This window comes from Filicampus tigris, chromosome 1 (assembly GCF_054856515.1).
Source record: "Filicampus tigris isolate MCC_2025a chromosome 1, RoL_Ftig_1.0, whole genome shotgun sequence".
NCBI lineage: Eukaryota > Metazoa > Chordata > Actinopteri > Syngnathiformes > Syngnathidae > Filicampus > Filicampus tigris.
The window spans coordinates 9,491,780-9,519,534 of NC_141217.1; the positions used below are offsets into that span (position 1 = coordinate 9,491,780).

General features: G+C 42.8%; 1 protein-coding gene across 4 annotated transcripts in view; it reads left to right on the forward strand.

Moving 5' to 3' along the window:
• casz1 (castor zinc finger 1) overlaps positions 1-27,755 on the forward strand; it is a 215,964-nt gene that overhangs the window by 131,010 nt on the left and 57,199 nt on the right. The window contains exon 1 of one of the 4 annotated variants that reach the window (XM_086051143.1): positions 3,709-4,187. The exons of the other annotated variants lie outside the window; for them this stretch is intronic. Within the exon in view, the coding sequence (XP_085907269.1) occupies positions 4,139-4,187 (49 nt within the window). The 5' untranslated portion in view covers positions 3,709-4,138. Of the gene's footprint in view, positions 1-3,708; positions 4,188-27,755 lie in introns of those variants that run through there. 4 annotated transcript variants of the gene reach the window in all.

Below are 27,755 nucleotides of genomic sequence, written 5' to 3' on the forward strand. Positions count from 1 at the left end.
CATGAAAGCCTGAAGCCCCTTATGAGACATCTCTCTAAAACCTACGGTCGTCTCTGGAGTCACCCTTGAAAACCTGACATTTTTGCCACCTACAAAATAATTAATATCTCAGCCCCTGTAGAAGATAGAAAAATAATTCCAAAAGAATTTGAGAGCTTCAACATGTGTCTTTCACACAGACACGAGTTTATTAAACTTTACTGTTTCAGTCGAAGATTCAAGTGATGCACTATTTTTATTCTTTTTTAAATCGAATGGTAATTACCATGCTGTATTGTCTTAGAAAGACATTGAAATCGTCATTATTTACAAACATATATCTTAACCATACATCATGTTTGGATGGTTTCACGGCTTTAAAGTCCGCGCTCGTGTCGTCTATATCACTGCTGTGACTTATAGCAGACCTCCTGCAATCGACTGTACCTCCATTAATCCTCAAAAAAATTCTGGATATTCTCCAACAACTCACGACACCACCGCATGTATATTCTGATGCATTTCATTGGCTAAGAGACGAGAATTGGATTAAAAAAAGAAAATGACGTATACGCTCTGCCGGCTTTAAAGGAAGAAACATGCAACAGCGCTCCCGGCTATAGTGGTAGAAACGCGGTTTTGCGCTCCCGTCCTTAATGGGTTAATGGGGTTGTACTTAGTTGCTCCCGCAATTTGCAAACTGTTGTCTGCTTGCTCTTGCGAGATTCTCACTATCGTGCCTCACGATATTCTCGCGTGACCTTGATTCCATCTACTAAAGCTGATTTCCGATCATGTGACACCAGTCATTCGAAAATAACGCGAGCGGTACTGAGAAAGATTGTAGTTATAACCAGGGTTCGTATGGGTGCTTGAAAACCTTGAAAATGCTTGGATTTTAATGTTGTGTTTTCAAGGTTTGAAAAATGCTTGCTTTGAAGTGTTCATCATAGTTCTCGGCAGTTTGACTCAATAGGCTAATTATAAAATGGACGTTTTGGGCATATCAGTTAAGCAGCAAAATCCACCCATTTTCATCCATCCCAGGGGCCGGCCATTTTGTCACTTCTGTCGATTGGAAATGACATCACAGTTGCACACGGCTCAGGTAACGACCAGTCATGGCTCAGCTTCAGAAAACAGGTGAGCCGTGATTGGTCGTTACCTGAGCCCAGAGCAACTGTGATGTCATTTTCAGTCAACAGAAGTGACAAAATGACCGCCCCCTGAGATATCGGAAAACAAGTGCAACAAGTGCTATATTCCACAAACACAATAGTAGTCAGAATAAAAAAATGAAAATGAAAATGAAAAATGAAAGCTATACGCTTGATCACGGATATTCTCACATCAAACTGAAAATCTTGCAAAACCCCTCGAGATTAAAAGCGACTTCATGTAAAAAAACATGGCAAACAAAGAGGAAGCAGGGGTCTTGATGGTGGCGCTTGTTTGTGGATTCTTTTTAACGTAAAAAAGTGACTCAAAAAGAAAAGACATTGGGCTCTGTTGCGCAATGAATGTTTTCAATTTGAATTCCCACGTGCTTCTTTGCCACGCCGTCACCTCGCTTTCTGATTTGGAGCCATTTACGAGAATCGGGGCTGACCTACGATTGTCAGGAGGGGAGATTCAGGGCTAAAATCAGGCCGATTATCCTTCCGTGTGGACCGGGCTTAAGGTAAAGACTGAGTGCCATGGCTGGCCTTCAGCTAAATTGACATTTATATTTTCATGTTTGGTAATCTGATTTTATTTTAATTGGTAACATGTAAGTGGAATTAAAACCATAAAAAACCTAAAGAGAGAGACATGTATTAAAAACAGACGTTTGTAGCCTAAATATTTGAACAGTAGCCTTAGGTCCACCTGGTAAAAGGTATTTTCACGAAAGGTAACCTGTTTTAAAATTGCCCCCTGTTTTTGACGTTACGAAAGAAGCGTCAAGATCTACTGAAAGGGTTGTTGTACTTGTCTGTACTGTGACGGGCATGTACTGTATAATTTGTAACCTAGAGCTGATTTAATATGAATGATTTAGAGTTTTTATACAACATGATCGTATGCATTTCTTGATCTATTATTTTTGTTGTCTACTTAACTTGTCTGGCTATCTCAGTGGAAGCAAAAAAAAGTTAACTATTGTCTTTTTGTTAGTTACATTAAAATGGTAACATAGTGATTAGCCACAGTTATAAGGCAATATCTATCAATATCAATATCTATAATGAAAGGTGACTGAGGTATTGTGATACAAACAAAATATTTTCCTTTGATACGTTATCCTTATATTAATATGGAACAGTTTTGTAAATAAATGAGTGAAATTTACATTTTGAGGGTGAGTGTATTTATATCACATTTTGCAGTTTACAAGTAGAAATGCAGTGTGAATGAATGTGTGATGTTCGATGTCATTGAGTGCTGTAAGTAAGGGAAAAAAACAAGAAAATTGATAAAACAACACAAATGGAGACATTTTAGCAAACACCAATGCCATTGAGTAGTTAGTCTACAGAAACTGCTTCATTTTTTTATTAATGAAGTATAATGAAGTATTTTTCCGATGGACAGCATTTGGTGACCTCAAATAACAAGGCTATGGATTGATTCACAATGATTTTCGCCTTTTGGAGGGTACTGGAAAAAACTAGAAAATTGATCTTGAAAGTACAATACAATACAATACAATACAACCTTATTTTTTTTAGCTCAGTTCATAAAAGCTACAGCTGTAACAAAGCACTTTACATAACAATAACAAAATAGCAAAAACATACAAGTGGAAGCAATAAATTAAAACACAAATTACCATACACAGTAGACACCGGAAAACTGCCAAAAACTGTCAATCTCACGTCGGTTCAAAAACCCAAGAATAGAAATGTGTCTTCAAACGGGTTTTAAAACAGACAGAAAGGGGTCTTTATATATATATATATATATATATATATATATATATATATATATATATATATATATATATATATATATATATATATATATATATATATATATAAAACATTTCACATTCATTCATTCGTTAATTAATTAATTAATCCATGCATTCATTCATTCATTCATGCTGCTACTTATCCCAGCTGTGATTGGGTGAGAGACCCTGAACTGATAGCCCGGCAATCGCAGGACACAAATAGACAAACAGCCATTCACACTCACATACACACCCACGGACAATTTAGAGTCTTCAATTAACCGCATGTTTTTGAAATGTGGGAGGGATCCTGATGACCGGAAAAACACACGCATGTACGGGAGAACATGCAAACTTCATTACATGAAGGCCAGACCCCGGATTCAAAGCAATGACCTCTGTACTGTGAGGCGGATGCGCTAAGATAAATACAATTAAATGATATATAATAATGGTGATTATCACAATGAATAATCAAGGTTTTGTTGCTGTGTACTCTAAAGGAGAAATCGTTTTTGCTTAATCACAATTTAGTCTTTTAACAAAGTAATATTTGATGTAGGACCCATTCTGTATATCCTGCTGTGTTATAAAGACTGTGAATATGCATAAAATACTTATTTCTCCCCAAAAGAAGGGGGAAAAAAAGGCCTCCCCTAATTTGAATGGAGGCAGCACAGGCTCCTCCCCGAGAGAGTTGAAAGGCTAGAAGAGCACAAAGATGGAAAAGGCCAGCCCACTGAGGGAGGGAGTTAAAAAAAAAAAAATAAGAGCGCAGGGGCTCCTCTGCCATAATTTCCTATCAGCCTATTGAGACGACATCACCAGCAGCTTGGTCTGTGCGTGTGTGCATGGAAGCAAAGCAGAGGGCGAGAGAGAGGCAAACGCAACAGAGAGAGAGAGAGAGAGAGAGAGAGAGAGAGAGAGAGAGAGAGAGAGAGAGAGAGAGAGAGAGAGAGAGAAAGGGAAGGGGGAGGCTCCCGTTTCTTTCACCTACCTCCCCCAAGCCACGGGAAGGAGGGGCCAGTGCCGAAGCTGCCAATCAAATCTGCTGTGGCAGCCGGCATTATCGCAGCAACAAACTATTGACAGATTACATGTCAAGGAGTTTAGTGCATGATTGAAGGAAGCCCCCTTTTTTTTTTGTTGTAGTCACTTTTCCGCTTTATCTGCCCCTCCACCGAGCAACATTTGAATGACTTTCCACCAGAGTTGAGTAGTATTATGAAAGTTACATGTCTGAGAGGATTTAACTTCGACTTCCCTGAATATGGTGAGTACTCCTCTTCTTTTCCCACTTTGCCAGGTATGTTTTTTTTTTAATGCAGACAGTTAAAGGTGTGCCTTTATCTCGCTCCCTCAAACACACCTAAACACACACGCACGCACGCACACACACTCAAGGGGAAGTTGTTCATGATTAAACTATGTGCCAGCGAGGACGGCATACTGTATACAATATACCTAAATGTTGCAACACCCTTATTTATAGCACTTTTCAGAGTGCCCAAAGGTGACTGCAATATCAAATATGATTGCCTCCCGTTCCACTCAGTGTTGACACCATAAAGCACACATGCGGAGAAAGTTCACAAGACCAGTTTCATTTTCTCTTGCCTGACACATTCTTTGTTTTCTTTCCCAAATAAATTCTCATCTGTTTGTGAGCAGGCCAGCATATTTGTACTGTACAAATACAGGTGTTGGTTTTCTCCACAGAGGGACTGACAATGCCATTAGGATAGAATGAATGGCCTAAGGATTTGTTGCCAAGGGGACAAAGCAAACAAACTGTTTTGTTGTCACACATGTAAATGGTGCAGGCCAGTCACTCTGACCACCTTTTCAGGTAATTCTGAATAGTGTATGTGCTGTTCAGTGATATTCACTTAGGAGGGAAGATCAAATTAAAATACTGTATACCGGCACACTTGGTTTCCGGTGAATGGCATTGTGGCAGTAATGCTGCTTATTTGTCACTTCTGGAGATACGCTTGTCCTCCTGTAATCTGAATTAAAGCGTCTGGGTGTCATTGTATTTTCTTCTTCGGGGAAGGGCTCACTTTTATTTTAATAATTACTATAGCACAGTAACATCTACCGGTAGTCCGTTCTGTTTTGCGTGTGTGTTTGTGTGTAAAGTTTATACGGGTGTCTTTTTTGTTGAAGTGCACTTACTGGTGAGTGTGTGTGTGTGTTTGTGTGTATGAGTAGTTGCTCTACTTTTTATTTAGTATAACTACACAATGTGTCACCTTTTACAGAACTTTACATATTATATTTTTCATTTGAAAAAAATATATGTACTGTATATATGTATTATAGCTAGCGTAGTTATGTATGGTTATATGAGAAGTTATGAAAATATTTGCTGTGTAGCTGCACGATCATAAATAATATTGTTTTACAAATATATTAAGATGCTGAATTATTATTTGGCTTACATTTTTTTCCTAAACTGTAATTCACTCTCGTCGTCTTTTGCTTCAGGCTGTTATTTTTAATATGTCTGTGTGACACTTATGAAGTCCCTCTGTTAGCAGTTTTTTTTTTGTTGTTTTCTTGTTGTTCAGAGTCCGTCTTATTGGCACTTGAGCTCGTCACAATGGAGAAATTAAAGAGGTTCTAATGAGGCCAGTTCACGTGACATTTAAGTAGATCTTGTCCACGAGCGCAACGGGACCACAAACTCATGCGAGTCAGGCTTACGGGCTCGCCTGTCATGTGTTGTCACTGTCGGTGAGCGCTGTGCACTTTTAGTCAAGAATAACAAGAGTGGAGCGAGACTCTTATCGCGACACACCCTAATTTGAAACTTTTCGCCAGTTCGGAAGATGCTTTTCTCCCCCCCCCCCCATATGAGTCATAATGTTGATTGCTTTCACCCTCACGGAGTTGTCTCATTAACCCTTTGTGGCACCCTCCATCTTTTATGGCCTTCTACAAAACCAGAATGAAATGAGGGAGGAAAACAAGTCGTGGTCTGAAGGGCCTCAATAACCTTATATCACAATTTAGCCATAACCTGAATCATTTTGATGTCCAAGCAATAAAATATGCTGTTGCGCTCCTATTTCTCCTGCTCCTCGGATGACAGTAAATTTACATTTTTTAATTAAACTAGCCAGATTTTTTTTTTTTTATTGGGGGACTGGGTTATGCTAATAAGAATGTTGTGTACAGCAGATTAACAGAGTTTTGAAATAAATTTAACAGGCAGCCATTTACATGTGAAAAAAGTGAGTCATTATCTTCAACCTCTTTCATGACAATTTCTCCTGGCGATGCCATATATTCTATGAAGAGCAACGAGGCTCCGTCAACTGATTAAAAAAACAAACAAAAAAAACATTTACGTCTTTAAAATGCTTTAATTTTTTTCTTCTGTCAAAACAAAAAGGTAAAAATGAATTCGGTTAAATGAGGCAATAGCATGCTCAACTCACCCCCTCCTCCCAAAAAAATCTCCTTAAATATTTTAATGACTTGATTTTTCTTTACAGGAGCAATCACAAAATGATTACATATTAATTAATTCATATATCTAACATTTCAAGATTGATTTTTTCATTTCAGAAAGTTTTGTTTTAGACTCATTTCATCTATTTGATGTTTAAATAGAATTTGCCAGATGTAAGGTTAAAGAAGAGAGACACTGGTTGAAGATTATTGCAAAATACACTAGTTATATGCAGCTTATATGTTTGTGGAGTTTTATGGTCCGCTCGCACCGCTTGGTTGATGTTTTGCTTGTGTGTGTGTGTGTGTGCTTGTGTGTGTGTGCGTGTGTGTGTTTTGCTTGGTTTGTGCAGAGGGAGAAGAGAGGGAACACAGACAGGAGACAAGGGGAGGGAACTGCATGCATGTGTGTGTGCGTGCGCATATACGTGCAAAAGTGTGTGTGTGTGGGTGTGTGTGTGTTCGGGGTAGACGGAGAGAGATGGACAGCGCAGTCCTGATTGAGCATGTGCCCAGTCATCAAGTGGCCTTTTAAATGTTTTTAAAGAAACAAGTGAGATCAAACAGTGGAATAAAGTCCAGATGCACGTGGGCTGTCCCGCATCTTACTGCAGTCGTCAAAGTGTTGGCGGCTACTTGATATGGGCCACGAGTAAGGCAAGTGGCATCAACACCCCCTTTCTTCACGGCTGTGCACTCATGCAGTGGCCGGCACCTAATTAAAACCTCAAAGCTCCCCGTCACCAATATGGACTAATGGCCTAATTAATACTCTGCACGGAAATATTACGGAATGATAAACAGGTTACTACACCTTCTGTCTTTTAGTGTCTCAAATATAAAACAACAAACACTTTTTTTTTTTCACATATCATGTTGGAGTATGATTGTTTTTATCCAACTGAAAAGGTTTCATTGTGCACTTTTATCCGGAACAACAAATTCAAATTTATACTAAAATTCCACAAAAGAAAAAAAAAAAAAATAAAGACGCCTCCTGCCATAACTTGTATCTTTCTCTTAATCTTACCTACCCAAATTCAAATTTCACAGGGAGAAAGGGGAGAGAAATAATCTCAAGTCATTGATATGCCATATAAGAGAGCAAAATGGAAAATGAAGAGGTAATTAGCAGAGTGGAAGACTTTGGCGTGTTTGTCTGAAAGCGCGGTCTCCACCGGCCATGAATGAATTTGCATGCTTCGCTTATCGAGGCGCACTTATTAGGCGGGCTGAAAGAGAGATTAAGCCGACGCAAAATGTGGTGACTAATCCTTTTAAATGTGGCAGCGGGTCTTGAGGTGCAAACCGGGCGGGCCGCGCGTACGTTAGCTGCAGCGGAATGTGACGGGTCGCAACTTTGATGCAAAGGGGCAGTGGATGCGGAGTTTGGCAAGGACGCTCACCGGTCACCATCTCTTGACCCTCTCATCCCTACAACCGCAGCAGCATGTGGGGCCGGCCCCATATTCCATTGTTTTTTTTGTTTTTTTCTCAACTTCATTGTCGCATATTTGCGCGTGTGACTGTGTGCCTTTGCTTCTTGATGAAAACGTAAGGAAGAGAGAATGCTTTTCGCCCCTTCTCTCCCTTGCGCTGGTAGTGAGGAAATATTTGTTCTGCTGAGTTACACAGCCAGTAGCCCTGTCCTCATCCGTAATTGACTGCAAACATGAATGTCTAAACACTGCCTGCACTCATCCTCCACTTCCAGCTTCCACCTCCTGCTTTTGCTTCGTGGTGACATTAAGGTCAGCAATGATTCCTCCTCTCGGTGTGTGTTAAATCTGAAGGCCAGCTGCTCATTTTTGTCCGTGCCAACGCAAAGAGAGAAAGAGAAGGATAACCAAGAGACAGAGCGGAGCAGGAGTTTGCTGTATTTCTTTTCTTTTTTTTTGGTTGGTAACTTGATAGGATTACATGGTTCTGGAGGCTACACCTGTTAAGAGGCTGTTAGAAGAACAGTTGGCAGTCCCGTGGCTGCGCAGCTAAGCTTTTTTTTTTTTTTTTTATCCCCTCCCTATCTGTTGTCCGTTCTGTGTCCCCTTGTGGGGATTTTGCCCGGCATGTACTCGGGGAGTTCATTTCGCAGGGCCCCTTCCACAGTGGAGGCGTGATGGTGGGGGGGGGTGGGGTGGGGGCAAGCGCTCCTTGTGACACGCGAGGATGTGTTCAAGTGTCTATCCTGCATCGGTGCGTGTGCGTGTGTGTGGATGTTCGGGTCGCCTTCCCCACTCCCGAGAGTCATTGTCTCGGTGCGGTTGCGTTTCCTTCCCTGACCTCAGTCACACGGGCTCAGCCACCCCCGCAAAAATGTATACGCAACACAAAGAATTTAATGTTGGTTTGTTTTTCCACCCGGGTTGGGGACAGGTGTTGGCAGAGTCATAAAATGCCCAAATACTGGTTAAACCAGACCATTTAAATGATTAAGGGTTAGGTTGAGAACATTTGTGCATATTTTAGGAGTGCCAAAGACCTGTTGTCAATCAAAAATACTTTTGGAAGGAGTGGAGAAATGAGTAATGCATAAAATGTCTTGCTTGTTTTCTCTTGTTCGTCTATTATTTAAGAGGAAAACAGTGGTGAATTGTTGTCTCAAGCCGGGAGAGCGATTGCGCAGGAGACCGTTTGGAAGTGGTGGCGGTTATCAGAAAAATCACATTACAGTTGGGTGTTTGGCGCCTGGGTGCAATGTTTCCCACTGCCTTATTTGGCCTTCAGCAGCTCCGTCACTTTCTGTAGGCCTTCAGCACCTGTTCCCCCTATTGTGCCGGAATTTTCTATATTTGGCAAGAAGTGGGGACTCTTTGGATTGGTGCGTAGGTCACAGTTTGTACTAGTTTGAGAGGCATAAACTTGATATTCTCATGTCTATTTTTGTTTTTCTCCCGCAGTTGTTCAGCAGACAATATTAGGCAACATGATTCACCCCGCGAGGACCAAACATTTCTCAGCGGGGCTTCTAAATGTCATGTATGATATTGGCACGCCACCTTTCCACGGCCGCAAATGATCTCCCTTCGGAAGCGTAGGAGAAATAATAATTAAAAAAAAAAAAAAAAAAAAAAAGGAGCAAAGTTAATACATATCTTGGGCTAACTTTTAATTGTTCTGATATGTAATCGCTAAATGACAATAAAAAAAGGAGGACGGCCACTTTAAAAGCTTTATCTCTGCTGCTCAGCGCTCAAAGTGTCATGTCCATAACAGCAGCACCTGATCTACAGAGTAAAATAACCGCTTAGGCTTATTGTTTGGACAATATTGGAACCCCCCCCCACCGGCACCACCCCCGACGCCCCAGCTCCCCTCGCTGCTCCGCTCCCCTCTCCCTTGATTCATTTCACCCACTGTCCTCGGCTGCTGGAAAATGGCGTTAATTTTTTTATTACCTGTTTGACTCTCCAGCCTTATTACTGTAGCCCCTTAATGTTCCCTGTAACCGTGGAAACCAGATGAATAAATGTCCGCCAAAGAAAATGAGATGATTAAACAGGTCACCCTTGCAAAACAAATTCGCTTGGTCGAGCGCAATTTGTGTACCAAGCGGCTGTCTTAACAGTTTGCTAACAAGGGGATTGTTTGCCAGGCTCATTCAAGAGGGGAGGGGGGTGGGGGGGTGGTCAGGGTTTAGGGGATGAAGATATCTTGCAAGGAAGGGGGTTGATTGAAGAGACAATATTTTAGATGGCCGTGCAGTTTGTCTCATCACTTTATTCTTCGTGATAGTCTGGTATATGTTGATGATTTAAAGTTCCACCTTCATCCTTTGCGATCGACACTTTTTGCTGCCTGCGCGCGTCTGCTTATTTAAATCATGTTGTTGTCAGCGGCATTTGGTGTGTGATCATCAGCAAGTGCAGTGGCAAATAGAAATCTCCTCATTTATGTGGCAACCAATCATTACTGCTAATTGTCCTTGAGGCCATCTGTATAGGGTGGCTTGTCCTCTGCGGGTGTTGGTACGGTGCTGGTCATGGATTTACACGTACTCGACCCAACTCCTAGTCGCCACAAAAACATCCGATAGGCTCCATGACAATGAGGAACAGCTTTCTCCAAAAATGATAACGCAAACGACACAAGGTTGGTTTCCCCTGTTGACCTTCTGCCTTCCCATCATGCGCCAAGTGTATTGTTGCCCCGAAAAAACATGTTTCCACCAATCAGTACCGTTCGTTTTGTTTTGCCAAAGAACAGTTTGAAATGGTAAATAAACCCTCATCCTGCCACATTTTAGTGCTGGCGGGATGTTGATCGCGTGACGCAGGGTAACCAGCCAATTACGGGTAAACACCAAGAAGAATGTGACACACACTCATAACAATAGTGTAGCATGCTGACAATTTCCATAACCAAGATACACAAACAAATGTGTCGATTTCAACGGAGCATGTTACGTTCCATTTAGTGCACTGCGTTGCGTATTTGCCGTACCACAAACACACCATGCCGTTGCAGTCAGTACCTGTTGGTTATCCTTGAAATTTTTGACATTGCTTATCATTCAATACCACAAGATCTAAGATGGACACAAGATTAAAAGCCACTCCCAAAGAAAATGCTTGGCAATGTCATTTCCGGCTCAATGGTAAGATTTCCGGCTCAATGGTAAGATGGCGCTTATTCAAAATGACTTAAGGTGAGTACAGGTATGTCAATACACAGGACTGACACATACAGACTCACATTGACATTTTGGGGGGTTCAACTTACCATACGGTTTAATAAACAACCACCCAATAGGCTACACGGTTTATAGCACAAATTGACAGTGTTAGTAATTACCCAAAATGTCTTTCTCTATTGGTTAGCCTGCTGTCATGTAGAAGCTCTGAAATCGAATTATCGTTGTTGTCCGTGAATTTTCTAAATGACTGTTTTCACCTTCTAAATTTTTTTAAAATAAAGTACTGCACGTTATTATTTCTTGTTGAAAATCTCAAATTATATTTATTTACTTCCATTCCTCAACATTCTTTCTTAAACGAATGTTTTCAGCGAGGCCCAGTGAGTGGGCTCAAAATTGGGTCTAAAAATGTAAATTCAGAAAAAAAATTCTCATTGCTCTTCAAAATGGTAAAATGTCCCAGAGCTCACTGAAAATGAAAGTGTCAGCATTAAAGCACTTCCTGATTCTTTTGGCTGGTCAGTTTATGACTAATGGTTTCATACTGTAAACGAGTTAAACACCATACATGTTTGGATTGGACCGGGGCACACCAACACGCCGATGTCACTGATCCATAATAGATTCATGTGCATGTTGAAGGGGCATCCTGCTGTGATAGAGGGGGCATAACCCCCCACTTCCAAAAATGATTCCTGGCATTTCCGCCACCATCAATGGATGACTGATGAATGCACTTGTTGAAGGGGCATCCGATTGTGACCGAGGGGGGGATAATCTTCGACAATCGCCGAATATGCTTCGTCCCCAGAGAGAACCCAGATTCCAAACTTTCTGAGCAACACGGCGCTGACCATTTTTCTGGGAGAAATCGAGGGATGAAGCCACATAACTGATCAAACTTGTTAAAGTCCGGGATGTGGCTGCGGTGTTGTTCATGGAGGGATGCCAACGCGTTTGCCACTTATGGGTGTTGCCTGTTTGCACTGATGCATCACCAGCACTTAGTGCCTCCTTGCTTGCTTAAAAAAAAGCCACATGGTTCTCAGCCCATGCCCATTTGCATTGTTACAAATCCCAATCGTTTGTCCCAAGTTTTGGCCTTAATAATCGGAGAGAGGTCGTGTGCCCAGGGGACAGCCGTGGCCCTTCCTGAGCGTGAGATAGCTGATAGTGCGCCATCATTTTTTTTCTTTCCACTGTCAGAGGGGGTATTTCATCCCAATACCGGGACACTATAGCTCAAAACTGAAAAGCACTTATGCATTATTGATGTTTTAATTTGTGCAAATGCCCAAGTCTTTGTTAAGTGATTATAGTGCTAGGGAGATAACAGGGGAGGTACTTTTCTATGAAACAAGAGCTTGCTTGCCGGCCGCACTGGGAGGCCATTGAACTAAATCTAACAAGCGTCTACTCTGCTCAGTGAGACGGAGCTTCGTTGGCTGAGAGGGCTGCTGGATGAGTGGGAGGGAATGAAGAGAGTTGAATCTAAATATCAACAGATAAGAAAAGAATCAACCATTGATCTTTCATCCATATTTCAGCTACACCCCTCCCGTTTATGATGCATGGTTTATAGGTCTTTTACATCCCTTATCAAAAATTATTTGATGTAAATACAATAGAACTGACCTGAAAAGCCCCGTGTGCAAATACTCCTCGTGGCACACTAGGACCTGACCTTGGAGGGTGGGGGCGGGGGGGGAATGAAAAGTTGTAATGCTTGCAAAACAAGCCAATAAAATAATGCCCTATTGAAAGAAGGGAGTTTGGATAAATATAAAAGGGAAACAATGATTAACTCCAGAACAAAGGTTATCAAGGTTGACATTTTTAAAAACACCGTAATTCCTGTGCCTACTGCAGTCACCCCTCCAAATTACAATCAGATATTTATTGCCACGGTTGAGCTGATCATTAGTTGCTCTGTTGAACATGGATTATTTTGTATTATTTTTAGCTATGTGACCGAACTTTCTTGGGCTTTATTAGTGTCCACCTAAGAGATATGGGATTTTCTCTGTTTTGGCTACGCTTTCAGCATTACTCACTTTGCTTTTCATTCATGAGGTAAGGCAGCTTCAGTAAAACCAGCCTTCTTTGAGGTCCCCAGTCGAGGTAAAACACAAGACCATGCATGTACATACGCGTATGCGCACACACGCGCACGCACATGCGCGCGCGCACACCACACACACACACACACACACACACACACAAACCGCCTTACCAACGCATTTACTGCTTTATTAAGCTGTCTCATGAACTCACCAGTAGACCATGAAAATAAAGAGGAGAGGAGAAAAAGGAAAAGCTCTTATTACTTAAATGATTTTATGTTATTGGTGAACTACAAAATGCTCACTTTTTAGTGTATGCACGGAGAGAATAGAGACAGAAAAAAGAGAGGTTGTCTTAGAAATTCAGAATTTCAATTAGCGTGTGTAATCTGAACCTGCTGGCTTTCATAGCCGCTTTTTTTTTTTTTCTTTCACTAAGAATACAGCAGCACTTGTAAAACATTAATTAAGCGGACTTTTTTTTTAAAAGGAGTAAATTGTACTTCATGCGGTCTCTGTTCCCCCGTTACCTCACAAAAGCTTCAACGCAAATCATTTTGGAAAAAAGAAAAAAAAATTCAATTGGCGTTGTTTGAAACATGAAAGGGACACCATTGAGAGGATGATATCATGTGAGAGCTTAGCCTTTTGCTGGAGAATTGAAACGCATCCCGGGCTCAGTGAAACCTAAGCTGGGTGCGGGAGAATGAGCCTCTATTTTAATGCCTTTCTACCTGACAGATGACTTTAGACTGTTTTGTATCGCATTGCTCCGACATAGCAAATCATTGATTATTGATCATTTCGTTGACAGGTAATCCCGCTTTCACGATAATATCACCATAAGCATTGTGAAAAGATTAGCTGCTATAAAGTTCTCAGCTTTGGTCGTCTTGGTACGAGTCAAAGGGATACAGCACGTTTGCTGATGAATGCTGCTTAACATGAAAAGTTATTACATTCCATTCGCACAAAAGAAGCCCATGAATGAATCCAGACATAAAATGATGTAGTTTAGTCCCAGCGGTGCATTTACCAAGTTCATACGTACATTATATCTCAGGTATAAAAAGGAATGTTAAAGATGATTCTTCTTTTGAACTATTTATGAAACAAATTAGAATTTTACGTCATGTACCTCTCGGAATATTATACAGCGATACGTGTCCCTCAAGTACACATATGCTCTTGCGCAGGCTATTGTAAATCCTCTGGCAGTGGGAGATGAGTACACATAGAGATGATACATTAAAAGTGCCATAACTCGCACATGCAGCAAAGCTAAAAATCAATTGGAATGGATAGTTAAGCTGGCCCCTAAAAATCAATGAGCAATTCATGTCCTTGATCACAGTGAGTGTCATTCCTCTCAATGTTAGAGCCAGCCCACGTGCCCATATGCTGTCCGCTATTTATCCGCATTCAGCACAAATTCATAGGAAACCTGAACGTAGCGTTCTCATATGTTCTAAGAAAGTCTCAAAGGATATTTGGATATTTTGTGACGGCCAACTGGTATATAAAGCGCTCATGTCAAAATAGCAGTGTCGAATTTCCAGTCAAGTGTTGTTTTTAAACTCTGCAAAATGATGCAATGCAAGGACATTGTACACCAGGACAGGAAAGTAGAGAGGACCACGCGCACACACACACACACACACACACACACACACCCCCACACACACACACACGCGCGCGCACGCGCACACACTCATAGACATTCATACACAAGAGTAGGAATTCCAAAAGAGGAGAGTGAAAACTGTGTGTTTCAAAATAGCAATTTTGACCTTATTAATGCCATTAGTGTAACAGTCAGAGTCAATCAAATCAAGGGATGACCGAATCTACTCTTCTGTCTCTGCACTGTGACGGGATCATGTCACCAACAATTTGGCCATTTTGTCTTGATGAGGGAAGTTTACTCTGCGGTCGAATCCAACATGCCGAATGATGCCTACTACTTGTTTGTTCGGCCTTCACTTCTCTGTTCTTTGCTCGGGCCTCAGTAACTCAGCCAAAGAAGTGTCCATCGCTGTTTATTGATAGTGAGCAGGATTATGCATTCACTACTGTAGTTGCGTTCAAGGTCTTCTTGAACATTGTATAATACATTTTGATCTCATTTCCAGATAAACGCCCAACGCCCCAACACCCATTCACCAAGTACATTTGTATTCAGCCCAAATGTGTCGTACTTACAGTCTGAATATATTTGTGCTCAACTGTTTGTGCTCAAAAGTGTCCAATTTGATGCCGATCCCCATTAGAATTGTGTGGCCTTGGTTTGATTGTGCTGCGCCGTATGCCATACTAGTTGAATTTTAACGACGGTTCAGACATCGATTGGCTATTTCCATCCTATTTTGTGCCTGCTCTTAACAGAAGTGACCCATTCTTGGAGAACCACTGTATTTTTAACCCAGATTTAGATAACGGCACTGAGACAAGCCACAATCAACTCCCAGGTTATTTCGGGCCCTTCCTGTCACTCACGTGTCCTGCCCGGCTTTGAGAGCCAAGACCAGTACAGGGCAAAGCTTCGACCCAACTTATGTTTGTGCAACAACATATTTAACCCCCAAATCCAAAATTCTCTTCTCTGAAGCCTTTTGACAGCACGCAACAGGTGGTCGTGTTTTACAGCCCATTACGCTGGTAACATTTGAAAGGGTCATTCAGGTCCGCTAGCTAAATACCTCAGATTTGGGGAGAGGGCCTTGGAAACAGTTGTCACCAAGAGGATCGGTGGAGCAGTTGCTCATCCCCTCATTGAGGTGCGAAATTTTCCAGCAGCTGCCACTTGGCCTCTTTGGGTCTTTTTTCTTTCCCCTCATTTCCAATAAAGCAGAAATGAGTGTTTGCGGCAACTGCGGGGGGAGGGGCCAACGGACTCTGTGTGCCCCGTCACTCACAATGTCAACCGTGTGTGTCCTCCCTGTCCGCCGGGTTACATCGCTCATCAGCCGCCAATCGTAATGAACGGCGACTTGTTGGTGAGCTGAATGTGTTTCCACTTTCTGCTGTTTTTTCTTTGTTTGTTTGGTCGTTTTTTGCGTCTGGCATCTTGAATATAAAAAGAACTTGATGGCATTTTTCTCGCCTGCGCCATCCTCCTTGCTGCCATTTCCTTTTCCTCTCTCCCTCGCTACCCCTTCTCCCCCCTCAATCCATCTGCATCATGTCGATCTGTCAGACTGCCAGTGTCTGTTCCAATTAGATTCCACTTAATTCACGTAACCTCGATTAACACGCAATCAAGCCCAGATAAATCACGTCCTTTAAGTTCCCCCCTCTGCCTCTCCTGTGTTGCTTTGCATCACTCACTTTTCCCCAACAAGCTTCCTTCCTCCGCCGCACTTCTTGCACACAAAATGTATAAAATCACTAGTTTTATTTTCCGGCCAGGCTTACCATCATGGAAAGCGCCTCTTGTGTTTCCGAGAGTCTTGCGGCTGCCCTCTCACCCCTGAAGATGAAGGTGTCCTAATTACATCTTTGGTACAGAAGCTACTAAAGACACCCCTTGCTTTCGGGAGGCTGTGTAGTCTATTGTCTCTGTGACCTTTTTAGCTAGCGGACAATTGGTTTGACTAGATTACAAATTAAGACACAGCACCAGGCACTTACACAGCAAATCTGTTAGAGAGCAGTTGTGTTACACACACACAGATATTTATATATATATATATATATATATATATATATATATATATATATATATATATATATATATATATATATATATATATATATATATATATATATTTATTTATTTATTTATTTATTTTTTTTGCCCTTTTCATGGGAAAAAAGAAAAAAAAACACTAATAAAAACAAACCACAAAAACTGCCACTACCTGCACATGGTCCATATTCATTAACCATAAAGCGACATTTATTTTCATGGATAACTACAATGAGCCCCTGCCAGTGGCAGGAAGGTGAAAAGAAAAACATCACCTTGCAGCTTGGGATACACAACTGATTATAGTTCTTTCAACAAAGTTAATAATTCACACTGTTTATGCTAATGGGAAAGAGGAATGTGGAATAACCAAACGGCAAAAGGCAGTAAAAACACAAACCAAAGAGAAACAACCAGGGGCACTGAGAAAGCACACGCAGCACTCCCGGGGTCTTCTTTTATTAATCGCAGCTAAAAGTGCTAACATTGACATGTTGAACAGATTAGCCTCTTTAATAACAGGGCGGGTCAACATGGCTACTGCTGCTGATACACGAGGATATCCTGTCGGGAGGTGAATACCTTGTGTGTTCCATATCTTGACCTGTACCTCCACGGGCTTGGCCCCTGCAGAACACTCAATCCAACCTGCTTATTCACTGTAAAAAAAAAAAAAAACAATAGTCTCCCTCTTTCTTTCACCATCATTTCACCTGTGTTTTTCGACTTTGAGGTGAACGTTTTGCTGGTTTGTTTTAATATGAGTGCATTAGTGCTTTGCTATGTTCACACGCCTATTGTTGAGTACAAAGTCATTACATGAATATCTCAATACTAGTTACAGCTGACAAGGCCTGCTGCAGTGCAAATAGGGCTTGGATTTAAAATTACATGAGGCTATGACAAAAGCTCACATTTGTCAACTTCTTTCCTCTGCTGAATTTTAATGCCTAAGCCTCCCTAACACTGTAATCAATTTAGGACTTTTGGCTTGTAGTACATTGTAATACACATAGAAATGTGTAATAGATGCTATACTTGTTCATCAGAAAGTTGTGCGTGTTTTATTTAATTAGTATTGGGTGCAAACGCAATGACTATTGAATAAACACTCGATAGCCATCCGCTCTATCTTTTTCCATTTCTAAACTCTGCCCTCTGCCACAACAATGTCGCACTGTCTTTTTAAACAGGGTGAGTGACAGTTTTCACTATAAGTCGAGCTATTTTTTTCCCTCCCTTTCCCAGACAAAAAAAAGTGGAATAACGCTGATGAGTTTTAACAGCTTCAGCCAGGCGATGGGCAAATATAATAAGTGTTTTTGTAGACGCCACCAGTGATTATCTCATCTAGGCATTTGGGGTGAATGTAGTGGATTTAGAGGCTTGCCTCCCATTGTGCTGACATCACCCTTTCACAAACCAAATTAAATCATGGATAAAATCATTTGAAACTCTCCCAGAGTCTGTCTCAAATGATTAAACAATGAGAGTCTGGGAACATTTTGTGTGCATTTGCTTGTGCGTGCCTATGTATACGGGCGTGAGTGTGTTTTGTCATGGGGGTTGGGGTCGTTATGTTGAAATGGTGCCAATTTTACTCCCATGGTGAATAATGACATAAGGCCCTCAATAGCCACTTGGCTCTAGCATGCATATATATGTATATATATATATATATATATATATATATACGTGTATATATATATATATATATATATATATATATATATATATATATATATATATATATATATATATATATATACGTGTATATATATATATATATACGTGTATATATATATATATATATACGTGTATATATATATATATATATACGTGTATATATATATATATATATATACGTGTATATATATATATATATATATATATATATATACGTGTATATGTATATATATATATATATATATATATATATATATATATATATATATATATATATATATATATATATATATATATATACGTGTATATATATATATATATATATACGTGTATATATATATACGTGTATATATATATATATATATACGTGTATATATATATACGTGTATATATATATATATATATACGTGTATATATATATATATATATATACGTGTATATATATATATATATATATATATATATATATATATACGTGTATATATATATATATATATATATATACATATATATATATATACATATATATATATATATATGCATAATATACATACATATTATGTATGTATATGTGTGTGTATAAGTCATCAGCTGTTTCACCACTCATTTGATGGTGCTTGGCACCTGTGACCTTGTGAAATGGACAAGAAGGGAGAACGAACGTGAGTGAGCGCTTGAGTCAGCCGAGTCAGTGAAGACGCGGAGGTGCATGGAGGTAGTGCATAACGAGGGTGGGAGGAAGTTGCTAAAGGCCTCAACTCAGCCCTTGTGTCCTGATGTGACAAGATTAGCTAAGCCCCGGTGAGCAGGGCTGGTACTGCTTGTGTGCGTGTGTGTGTGTGTGTGCGTGTGCGTGTGTGTGTGTGGCGGAATGGGAACCCAGAACTGCTGCTCGCCACCAGCCGAGCCAAGACAAGACATGCGAGATCAACAGCGAGTGGGCCCGTCGCTGCCATTACGCCTTCACCATCAGCGGGAGGGGGCCAGACCATAGAAGCCACGGCCAAGACAGTCAAGATGTACTGGGGAGGGGTGGGACACAGTGGGGGACAAGTGGGCGGGCAGCTGGGGCTAAAGTGAACGCGAGTAGGGAAATGATCCTATTAAATTGAATTAAAGAGGCAGTCTTCATTTACCCCAAGAATGATGGATTTGGCTAATTAACAGTGTTAATGGGGACTGGTTAAAGAGGGCAAAGGAAGCCAGTGATTGCAGACTCAAAAGGCCAGGTCGCTTGTCGGCAATTCTTTTCGAAATGTTTCCAGACGGTGACACTGCTGCTTCTCTGTTTGATTTTCAAGGTGTTCTATTTTTTCCCATCTCCATGAAAGGGACGGCGGCTGTAAGTTGATCTGAACGCGCCACATCAAACGATGTTGTTTACGGCGCAGGCATGCGAAGTCAAAGCAATCGGCAAGTGTGGGTTTAGCCGGGATGTATTTCGCAGTAGTGAGTGCATTTTACCAGTTTAATGCCCTCCTCCTGACAATCTAATTATGGCAGTCGCACTGTGCGCGCGGGCGCGTGTGTGTGTGTGTGTGTGTGTGCGAGCGAGCGCGCGCGCGCATGCAAAAGAGGCACAATGCGGTGTGCTTGTGCGCCTGCATTTTCACTTTGGTCATTGCACAAACGCTATCTGCATGTCCTTAATTCTGGATGATGTGCAGGCCTCGGGCAGTGTGTGTGATGGAGAGGTTGCCTGTGTGCCAAGTTGGAGTGATCATGCGGAGGGGGCCGTGCGCCGGCCCTCACCCATTTCGGAACAATCCCACTGCGGCCCGGCGCTTGTACCGTTGTGCGTTGCCAGTTTTCACACGGGAGCCAAGTAGCGGCGCGGCGCGGCGAGCCCAGCCGGGCCCGCAAAGGAGCCAGATTTATGGGCGCTGCGCGGGGGCAATCTGCAGCTCGTCTATTGCTTTGGAAATAATAGCTAATCCCGGAAAACAACTTTAGTTAGCTTCATTTACATGATGCCAGCCATTGCCTTAATAATTCTGGTTCTTCATTACACATGCAGGATATATTTCTCCCTGCATTGTTTGAGGTCAGTCGTTTTTCTTTCGACGCAAAGCGCCGCGTGTAATCAATTTCGACAGTTGCAAAGACGCGCACTCGACTGTCCATTACGTTGTACGGCAGATCACCTGCACCCTGATTAGGCGGAGGGTGTCCTCGGTAAGGGGATCAAATCATTTTATGCTACTTTCCCTCTCTCCCAAAAAAAGGAATTAACACCGCTTTTGTAGGCGCTTATGTGCGAACAAGAGAGTGTGCGGAAAAAACAATCTCATCAAGCAGGAGGCCCTTTGCTTTGCAAGAGCTGACAGTCTTTGTGTATGTAAATGAAGAATTTAGACTAATGGAGTTGAACCATTTCTAATTTTGTGATGGCAAGAGGATTTTGATTGAAAGTAATTAAGCAAGCTAGCTGTAAAATTAATTAAAGCAAAAGCAGGAGGGGTAAGGGGGACTTTTATTGGATTGGTTAGCGATATAGCTGCTGTCAGGCAGGGGGACAAATGGGGGTGACCTGGATTCTCTGCCCTCCCTCCTCCCACTCGGGACTTTTATGTCACTTTAATCTCCTTAGAGCGGCTGGTGTGCATTTGTTCGAAATAATCAAGGAAATATGGTCAGAAATTGTCAGCTTTCAGATCTAATTTACCTGACAGCCTCGCGAGTGTGTGTGCACGCACAAATATGTGACAGTGGCAGGTCCCTCTTTTTTTCTTGTCCTCCCCTCAGCTTTGCGGAAAATGCTTATGACAGTCTTGAAAGCATCTCGCTTGTCAGAGGGCAGGGCGGGGGGGACGAGGGACCTGGGTGGCGTTAAGATGGACGTTTCAATGAGCCGCGCTGGCCCCGACTTAACACCTCTAACCCTGGTGCGTGTGAGCGCGCGCGCGCGTGCGTGCGTGCGCATCCATATACAAGTTTAATTCCCCGAAACATATTCAGATATCTTGGGACCAGTGTGCCTGTATTTCCACGCTACTGCTGTCTGCAAGTTGGCCCCAAACAAGCAGAAGCAGATTACAGCCGTGACAAAGCCTGTTACGGCTACTTAACCGGTGACAAATAAGATTGGACAATCTTGTCCCCCTTACATAGAGCTATGTATATTATTTGGGGATATTCTGGATTTTCACACCGTAAAACCATAACTCAGTGGCGGTTCAAAACATCAGCCCCCTGGTGCAATATTTGCTAAGCTAATAAGCAGCCATAAAATAGCCCTGCTAATGTCCCGCGACATCTATATGGCTTGGAGCGGTATGGGGTCGGTATTAAAGGTCCACGGGGTTCCCAACGATTCCACCGTGGGTGAGATGCCACTTCCTCTTAAAGCTTCTGTTTGTTGGCGTTTGTGGCCCAGGGTCTCAGTGTGGCCCACAGCACCCCCTGATGAGATAGTTAATTAAGGTCTAGGCCCAGACAACGCTGCTGGGACTCTCGGGCCGCCGCGCTGTTGTCCTCCTGCCTTCCTTTTCCGTTTGTGGGAAAGCAAAACGCCACCATCAGGGCCTTTAACAGGATTAGGAAAGCCTCTCAGCTGCCCAAAAGACCCCCTTCCCCTCCGTACACGCCAAGTCCCATCCCTTCCTCCAACCCCAGACCTGTGTTATCAATTAATATAATAAAAGGTGGGACAAAGAGCTTTCTTTCCGCGGCTCTGTAATTAGAGTAGGAGATCTCCTGAGGACCGGCATTCCTTGGTCCCGAAAAACATGATTCTTACTTCCAATCAAGCCCCCGCCCCTACCCCGCTGATTCAACCACCCAGGCGCGACATGGCCGCTCGATACATAAGGGTGATAATGTAAATGTGATGTACTCGTGACAGAGAAAAAGAGGCAACATCCCATGTCCCACCGCTATCTGCGTGCGAACAAATGGACCCAACTTGTGAGAAAATGCTACATTATTAACTCTGATTCGCTCCCTTATAAAACTATACAGCGCCGTCACCTTCACGTAGGCCCGCGCCAGTACGTACGCTCCAAATCACTTTTGTCGTTGTCCCTATTCTAACACGTTACGTGTCACTGCACACTGTGAACAAATGTGAGAAATACTCACCTGATTTGAGACTATCGGGTTTGGCGTCTCTAAAGGTGAGATACCATTGAATTTTGTAAGACTGTCTTTGTCTCTCTCTTCTACTTAACTGCGTCTGCACGGGTGTGAAAGTAGGAGAGAGAGTGCGAGAGAGAGAGAGAGGGAGAGAGAGGGAGGGCACCCACTTTCACAAGCACTGGAGCTTTCAATAGAAATTAGTTTTACAACATATGCAAATGTTCCCCCTTGCGAACGGGGTCTTTAAGTGACAGGTTGATATGTGATTAAACGACAATTAGAGTGCTGAAAATACGTGTCGGAAGTGGGTCGAGCACTGGGCGCCTCGGATGGAAAGGTATCGCGCTATTGGGGAGAACATGTTGCAAGGTGGAACTGTGCAACAAATTAGAGGTGAGAGCAAGACAAGGTTACGTTCGCAGAAAGCTGCAGTGCCTTGGTTTTTTTTTTCTCGTTTTTTTGAATAAGGTGATTCCGAGTAGCTTGCATTTGCCAATGATGCATAGTCCTGCCAAGAGTTGATACAGTGAGGCCACCAAACTTAGATTAAACTCTTCTCCTGTAAAGTACACAACCATGACATATCCTATATTGGACGCACAATGCGTCCAGGCGCATCAACGGGGCTGCTGCTTATTCTGGCAACAGATGGCCTCGTCCCCTTAATCCCTCTGATGCTGATGTGGACAGTGGCTGCGGAACGTCTCGGAAAAAGCCAAAGCCTTAACAAAACTTGAGCTACTTTTCCTTTAAGTAACCCCAATTTGCCCGGAATTTGTCAGATGTCAGCGCTTGTTAAGAGACCAAAGGGCACAACTTTCTGGTTCCGGCACTTTGCGTTGCGTCACGGACGCTTCTCTCTATTTCCACCAGTGGAGGCAATGCAGGCAGGGTTTAGTGGTCGCTTGCGCAGACCGCACTTGACTTCTCTCCTGGTCTCCTTCCAGGAGGTGGAAGACTTTCTGCACTGTAATGTGGCGGCTGCAGATGGCAGGAGGTGGGCTAATAGGCTTACGCGTCTTCAATGAGCTCACCTTGATTAATGTGATTTACAAGGCAAAATTGGGTTTTGTCACTATTTGAGAGGTATTGCACGTACATGTAGAAACACACCAAAATAACAGCAATGCACATTTTGCACGGATCCAATCGTAATCCGAATGGTGTTTGTAATATTTAAATGGGCTAAAATACAAGAAAACAAACTCTCTGTATTAATCCTGCAATCCTTCAGTTCTCAAGACATTTCATTTTGTCATTCCAATCAAGGGCTTTTCATACGGCTCTTGTTGGATCTCGCCGGGCGCGCACGCTCCCTTTCCCTCTTTCTTTCCAATTGCCGTTTAATTTAAGTCCACTGTCAACATTTGTCTTAACCCTCGGTCATGTTGTTCTCCGCTGCTTGCTCCTTCAATTGGATGTCAGTAAACACACTGTTGCATGTGGAAAGCACCAAATTTGTAAAGCAGCGTAAACCCAAATTAGGGCAGACTCTCGATAATGTATTATCACGTGAGAGCCCGGGGCTTGATAATCATCAGCGAGATTTGCTCACGTTTCCTGCAGGTCTGCTGAGATGCTTGCACGTAGCTAATGGGATTGGGCTTTTTCCCCTCTCTCCCTCTCCCGTGGCGCTATGGAGCTGCCAGCTGAACTTGAACGGATGCGCATGCTGCTGAGTCGTGCACAGGACTATTTCAAGACCGAAATGCGATTGTTTTAATACTTTAATCCACCTGTCCTTGGCATTCAGGATGTTGCAGAAGTCGCCTAATTATTTCACGGCCCTCTATCCTTCCACGTTGAAACACAATAGACGGCCGCAATCCCCTATCGAGTACCTCTTCAGATTCTTCTTTGTAGGAAAATAACGCGTGCGGGAGAACAAATGTGGATTTCTCCAGCTTCCTGTTTGTAGAGTACATTGTAGTTGTACGGCTTTAGTCCAAAAACCTACACCCTTAATTGAGATATTAAAAATGCATATACGCAACGAGGATGTGAAATACTCAAAATCAAGCTATTAAACGACAAGTTTTCTCAGAATTGTCCCAGGATCTAACCCCGATAGTATGCAAACACAAATATTTTCTTTTAATTAAAAAGGTCTCATCTCGCTATATCCTCCCCCAAGTCTGCCGCTGCTCTCACCGACCCCCCCAGTATACACACACACCCACACACACACGCAGGCACGCTCACAGTGTTGGTACTTTATCTACACTCTACACACCCATACAGGCAAATTTGAGAAAAGTGATTATTTTAATTGTGTCCTGGGCCATGGATTCCTCTCGACTGGCTGTTAATCTGTCAGAGCCAGGTTGTCAATTAAGAACCGGGGACACCAGCAGTGACGGCTGTCCAGTTCACTGATAGCCCCCTGAGGGACAGTTAACCCTCACACAGCCCCACCGAAAAAAAAAAAAAAAAAAAAAAAAAGCCCACCGTCTCGTGTAACCCCTCCTCCTCCTCAGGCTAGTACAGTCTAGCAAAACTCAAGGTGGTACGAAAATGGAGGAAGAGGCTGCGGGTGCAGAGTGGGTGGCATTTGCGTCCATGTGTGTTGATGAGGGACAGTCATGTTAGCATCGCGTGTGTGTTTGCCGACATGCAAAAGGCATGGTTTTGTCGGGGCTGGCGGCTTGATTGTAATGCATGTTGATGGTTTTAGTGATTCTTCATTTCAGAAACAGGGGCCTCATTAACTTCAGTCTTCATCAGGCCAGCGAGCAGCGGGCACATTAGGGGTCCACAGGAAGTCGGAGTACAGCAGGAGAGTGCATTAGGGAGGCCTGGGGAGACACACTTCCCCTCAGTTCCACTTCCACCTCCCGTGCTTTTCTATATCTTAATGTAGCTTTCAGAGGAATTCAGATAGAGGTCAATAATTATACTCTTTAAATTATTCAGTCGAGGTCCTCTGTAATTGTGCTTTTTAGACGCTCGGACATCGACGTGTTTTACTGCGCCTGACCGGATGAGGAGAACCTTTGTGCGTTCGGACGCAGGAGTCGGCCTCATTTATGACACGACGACACGTCGTCGCCAAACGGAAGAATAAATCGCTTTGCTGAGCAAAGCTGTCAGCGCATCAGGTTTCTTAAACCAAGCGCCAGGACGGAGTTGTCAGAGACACGCAGGCACAAACATGTGGGAATGTTTTGTTTGGGACTCGGGCGTGTTATCTTTGCAGGTCGAGGAGTGGAAAGCCCAAACTGCAAGGGTAGCGAAAAAGACTTCAGTCGCCCAACCAAACTTTCACCCCAAAGCCTGCCCCCCGCTTCGTTGACTGCACGTGATAACACTGTCAAGAATGGAGAATAAGCACTGCAAACACATGCTTGTCGAAAACAGCGCTGCTCATTTCTCGCTCTTGTCACTAAGGTCGAATACGTATCCGATACGTATCTGATTGGGAGAGCCACTGACAACGACGTGGCACACCTGCGCTGCCAAACGCCGTCTGTAGATTTTTTTGTCACGGCCGGGGCAAGTCTGTAATTACTGTCTGACGGTTCTTAGCCGCTGTATTAAAATAGTGTTTATCCTGTCGCCCGTGTTCCTGCCTTGTTTTGCGCCCAGGCAGCCGAATTGCACCTCCCCAAACATTCTTTCTCCTCTCTTCCTCTTTTTGTGTCTCGGCCTCGTTGTGTTCAGTTGAGAACCGTTGCCTTATAAAAGAAGATATGTCTCTCGCTCCCCTCTGACACACCCACGCACAAATAAACATAAAAAGCTCATTTGTTAGCGCATTCATTTCAAAGGCCTGCGCTGGAGAATATTGTTTGTGGGGGGGTGGTGGGGGTGGCGGAGTAATGCTTTGTCAAATGTTGACATGTGTTGCAAACATGGGGCCTTCAAGCAGCAGTGTTTGCTGGGGCTGCTGCGGCACATTGTTGGCACATGAAGAGAGGATGCTTTGAAACAAGATTAGCCTCCAAATGGCCCTGCCTGCCCCAACCAGCCCCCCTCCTCCCGCTGCCCCATCAATACTCCTGTGCATTTGAATGCGTGCATGTGCGCCTGCACCAAAATGCGAAATGATGGGATCAAGTGAAATACGGCGCGGGCCTGTTGTCTCTCTGCGCTTGGGCGTTCTTGTTCTGCGGCGAGGCCCAGAAGTTTGCCGCGTGGACAGGGTGGGCTTTGCTGGCCGGGAAGAGCACGTCGCTGTCGCTGAGGCCTCCTCCTCCTCCTCCTCCTCCTCCTCCTCCGCCTCCCCTTGGCTTTGGGTCAGGGTGACACCGGGCAGGGGGAGGAAAAATCCATCACCCGACACCCTGCCCCACAAAAATGAATAAAAATTGGAAAACAACATGCAAGGTCCGCTTAATACAAGAACACTTGCAATATGCTGATGTTTTGTTTTGCACACTGTGTTTGCTAAATTGCCTTTGACTGCGTGCATCAGTAATGAAACTTTATGTCCTTGTGGGGAGGGCAGCAAGTCCGTTCCAGTTAGGACCGGGACGATCACTCCTGTCTTGCTATTGTGAGACTTTGGTTTTTCCTTTCTAATCCACGTCCTTATGAATAAATGAAGCACATGGAGTCATTTTTTTCCGTATTTGCGTAAATTGCTTTAAAAGCATTTTATCATGTCATAAAAAGCGCAATTGATCTGCTGGGCTTAGCCCATTGGACAGCTGTGTGTTTTGTTAATGGCCACTTTGCTCCAAGCAGCTTATTAAAAAATTTATATATAAATGCTAAAATTGCATACATTATTTAGATACAGTAAGCATTTTTTTTTTGTTTTAGTCTGGAAGGGAGGGGCTGCTATCAGTATGGAAATGTACCATAGTGTGATATAGTAATATATCCGCCCAGACGCATATGTGTCCTCTTCACTACACCCCCACATGCACATGCAGAGGCGCTAGGAGAGGGAAAAAAAGTATATATTTTTTGATGACTTCGTTTCAGCAACCACGGAATGTCACCCATATCCCGGTTGATTGTACTTTCGAGTTTTATGATGTTTTTCCATTGATTTGTTTCCCCGGCGCAGCTGCCGACCTCTATTGAGGGACGAACATAATCAGCGCTGACGCAAATTAGATGGTTATTCGTTTCGAAAATTGACAGAAAAACAATAAAAAAGATGAAATGCTCCCAAATCAATAGATATAATGAAATTCAAATAATCCGAGAGATGGGGTCTCCATGGCAACTGATAATGTGGAAAAGAAAACAATTTAATAAAGGACAGACACGCTTTGAAAACAGATT